Raw genomic sequence first — 4,054 nt, 5'->3', positions numbered from 1 at the left:
TCCCTGGGGACGGGGAGGTGGGGAGGTACGGGCGACCCCGTGAAAAGTGCTCAGCGTCCGATTTGCTCCGGGCTAAAGGAGCCTAGGGGGACACAGATCGCCCCCACCTCCCAAGCAACCTTCTGGCGAAGGGAGGATGGTGTGCGGAGGCCGCCGGGAGGAGAAACTAGCAGCCCGGGCTCCGGACCGCGAGCTGCCACTTATCCGCCCCAGAACCGCCGCCGCTGCTTCGGCTCGGGGGCGCGGCGCTAAGGGCCTGGAACGTCCTTGTGGGCGTCACGAAGGAACGCGGCGAGCAAGCCAACTCTCCTGCCTCTGGACTCTGCCTTCCAGGCTCTAGGCTCGCGCCGTGCCGGGACGGGCCCCTCGGCTTTCACCTCCGCCTCTAACTCCAGCCACTGGACCCAGCGAGTAAAGATCCTCAGACCGCGCACTCCTGCGGACGCAGGCCAGACCCCAGTGGGAAGCAACAAAAGGAGGAACCCGGGTTCCGGGACACGTGCCGGCGGCACCGGACTAACCACCGCGGCCGCAACCCGGGCGCGCGCGCACTTTGCGCCCGCCGGTGTTTATCAGAGCCACCCGCAGGCGCACAACTCCACGCCCGGCCGGTGGCCCCAGGGCGCACACCTCCACACGTCCCCGCTGAGGCTGGCAGGGGTAGGCCGAAGGGAGTGGTCTCTTCTTTCCGATCTCCGCCCCCACCCCTGCGTGGACCCGTGCGACAGATTCTACTAATTGAACGATTATGGGTCATCCTGGTAACCGTTGGACGACCTATCACCACGCTTCAGTTCTTCATGTTTTAAATACATATTTAACGGATGGCTGCAGAGCCAGCTGGGAAACACGCGGTCTGAAGAATTATGCTCCAGAAGGCACGAGACTGGGGCGAAGGCGAGAGCCGGCTGGACTTCTAGTGCAGACCTTGGAGGGCGACACCCCGGAACTTGGGGGCAACAGAATGGGTTCCTTTTTTGTATTTGTTTATTTTGTAACGGGTACTTGAAGGCCAGTGACTGTGTTTATTGCTTTGCTGGCTTTCACAATCGTACGTGCACATTAAAATTCCCAAACCACAGAGATAACCAGAGAATCTTAACACTCCCTGGGAGACACGCGAGTATGTGTGTACCTGAGATCTGCAGAAACAAATTTCTGTATTCGAAATGTATGGAGGAAAGAAATTCAGGTCAGGGTGAAAGTAGGAGTGGGATAGACAGGAGACCCCTCTACCGCAGGGGCCCGCTAACGCCGGCATCTGTCGTCCACGCAGGGCTGCCGCTATAAAGGCTGAGCAATTTTTCTGCAGGCGTGCTGCAGTCTCTAGGTTTTCCCATCTGTAAAACGGGTGAATGCATAGGTATCTCTGAACTACCTCAGTCAGGTGCTTCTCCCGTACGGGGTTAATTCCTCCTGGTCAAATTTCCGAGTTTCAAAGCCAGGCGGCGATCAGTAAATTGTGTCCGAATGCGGTCGAAAGTGATTTGATCTTGCTGTTTGGTCCACAGCGCGAAGAAACTTTTGCCTAGGCCCGAGACCTGAGATTTCTCTTTGCAAACCAACAAGGGCTGCTCCCTACTCCACGGCGTGATGCTGATCACAAAGATGATGTTGAAAACACTATCATCAGGCCTCCCCTCCCTGCCAATAAAGGGGAGAGGGGGCGTTTGACCCCAGACACGACTCTGCCCTTGAGTTAGCGTGGTGACTGTGCGGAAATAACTCGTCCCTGACCCTGCACCATCCTCAACTTCATAAAGAGCTATTCTTTCAAAACACCTTGGTGGAGTCGGTCCCTCGGCCCTTGCCGTCTTCTGCCCCGCAAGGCCCTGCCCCCAGCGGGGGGCGCTCCCGGCCGCCCGCGGAGCTGCGCTGCCGGTGGCCACCTCCCCGACGCGCGCTAAGAGCCCGAAGAAAGTGAGGGCTTTGTGCCTGGTATCCTTCACATTTGGGGCCCCAAATGCGCACGTGTTGGTGAAACCCAGGAGATGGAAACAGGCGGCGGGAAATGGGAGGGGCGCCGGGGGGACACTAGGGGGGAGACGTCGGCCTCGGCTCCTGGGCCGCCAGGGTTATACGCGCACATCCCGAAAGACGCGGCAGCGTGAGGTGTCAGGTTAGTTGGCAGAATCCCCATCCCATCCCATGCCCAACCGGACTCAGCGGGGGTCGCATTTTTGTGGGAATTTAACTAAGCTCCCTTTCTCCCCCGGCCCCGAGCGCTCTCGGCCCTCGCTCCGTCCCCCGCGAGCCCGCCCCCGCCTGCTCCTCCTCGGCTCGCCTCTCGCTCTGCCGCCACCGGTCCCTCCTCCGGTCCCTCCCCAAGAATCTCCCGGCCGCGGGCGCCCATTGGTTGTGCGCAGGGAGGAGGCGTGTGCCCGGCCCGGCGAGTTTCATTGAGCGGAATTAGCCCGGATGACATCAGCTTCCCAGCCCCCCGGGCGGGCCCAGCTCATTGGCGCGGCCGCCCCTCCAGGCCAAGCACATTGTTCCCCGCCCCCGCCCCGGCCACCGCTGCCGCCGTCGCCGCAGCCAACGGGCTATAAAAACCGGCCGAGCCCCGAAAGGTGCGGATGCTTATTATAGACCGACGCGACACCAGCGCCCGGTGCCAGGTTCTCCTCTGAGGCTTTTCGGAGCGAGCTCCTCGAATCGCATCCACAGTAAGTGTCCCCGCCCCCAGCAGCCCCAATCTAGAGCCCAGGGACAGTCGCCCCCCAACTCGGCTGTGACCCAGGATGCTCGGATGGGGGGGCGGATCCCTCCCCTGCCGGCCAGCTTTCCTGAGCGGCTCCGCGGCTCGGCCCATCCCACACTCACCGCTGCATCCCCCACGCCCCAAAGCGAGAAGTCGGGGCGACAACAGCTCCTTCTACCCAAGTCCCAGCCAGCTGGCGAACTCCCCGTGGCCCCTGGAATCAGGGCCCCGTGGCGGCGCCGGGTGTATTTGTGTGCGTGTGTTTGCTGCGCGGTGTCGATGGAGATACGGTGGAACCAAATAACACTGGAACCAAGTAAATAGTTCCCTGTTTAGGTCTTCACCCTGACCAAAAAGCCCCCACTGGCAACTCGTTTATTCCAGCCTGGAGGCCCAGCCTTCCCATTCCTAATCGAAGGCACAAAACCTTTAGGATGCCATCCTCCCTGAGGGTCATCCGATGCTCCCTGAAATAAAACAACCTGTTGGATGAGAGCACAGGAGAGGCCGCGGGGAGGGCAAGAGGGCGATTAAGGATGGGTATTTGCGTGCAGCGAGGGGAAAGGCCAGAGAGGGCAGTGATGGGGACCCGAAGTCACCAGCCACCTGTGCCTGGACCGTGGGCTGCTGTGCAGGCGGGAGCAGCTTTTCTGTTTCACCGACACTGTCCGTTTCTCTCTCTCTCTCTCTCTCTCTCTCTCTCTCTCTCTACTTCTATGTCTCTCTCTCCTTTTCTCCTCTTACCCTGGAAGTTCTGGGGGCCGAGGGAAGGAGGACCCTGCGAAAGCTGCTATTATCCTCTTCCGGGGCCATGGACTCGGACGCCAGCCTGGTGTCCAGCCGCCCGTCATCGCCAGAGCCCGATGACCTTTTCCTGCCGGCCAGAAGCAAGGGCAGCGGCGGCGGCGGCTTCACGGGGGGCACCGTGTCCTCGTCCACGCCGAGCGACTGCCCGCCGGAGCTGAGCGCCGAGCTGCGCGGCGCCATGGGCTCGGCGGGCGCGCACCCTGGGGACAAGCTGGGAAGCAGCGGCTTCAAGTCATCGTCGTCCAGCACCTCGTCGTCCACGTCGTCGGCGGCCGCGTCGTCCACCAAGAAGGACAAGAAGCAGATGACGGAGCCGGAGCTGCAGCAGCTGCGCCTCAAGATCAACAGCCGCGAGCGCAAGCGCATGCACGACCTCAACATCGCCATGGACGGCCTGCGCGAGGTCATGCCGTACGCGCACGGCCCGTCGGTGCGCAAGCTCTCCAAGATCGCCACGCTGCTGCTGGCACGCAACTACATCCTCATGCTCACCAACTCCCTGGAGGAGATGAAGCGGCTGGTGAGCGAGATCTACGGCGGCCACCA

General features: G+C 61.6%; 1 protein-coding gene across 1 annotated transcript in view; it reads left to right on the top strand.

Moving 5' to 3' along the window:
• The first annotated feature begins 2,490 nt into the window (after positions 1 to 2,490).
• LOC103259583 (oligodendrocyte transcription factor 2) overlaps positions 2,491 to 4,054 on the top strand; it is a 3,251-nt gene continuing 1,687 nt past the window's right edge. Inside the window, exons 1-2 of the mRNA XM_008057233.2 lie at positions 2,491 to 2,666; positions 3,454 to 4,024. Of these exons, the coding sequence (XP_008055424.2) occupies positions 3,513 to 4,024 (512 nt within the window). The 5' untranslated portion in view covers positions 2,491 to 2,666; positions 3,454 to 3,512. The remainder of the gene's footprint in view (positions 2,667 to 3,453; positions 4,025 to 4,054) is intronic.

The sequence above is a fragment of the Carlito syrichta genome, unplaced genomic scaffold, assembly GCF_000164805.1.
Source record: "Carlito syrichta isolate Samal-C Ts95f unplaced genomic scaffold, Tarsius_syrichta-2.0.1 Scaffold302909, whole genome shotgun sequence".
Taxonomy (NCBI): Eukaryota; Metazoa; Chordata; class Mammalia; order Primates; family Tarsiidae; genus Carlito; species Carlito syrichta.
Note: the sequence above shows the minus strand (reverse complement) of the source record. Positions and strands in the feature narration are given on the sequence as shown.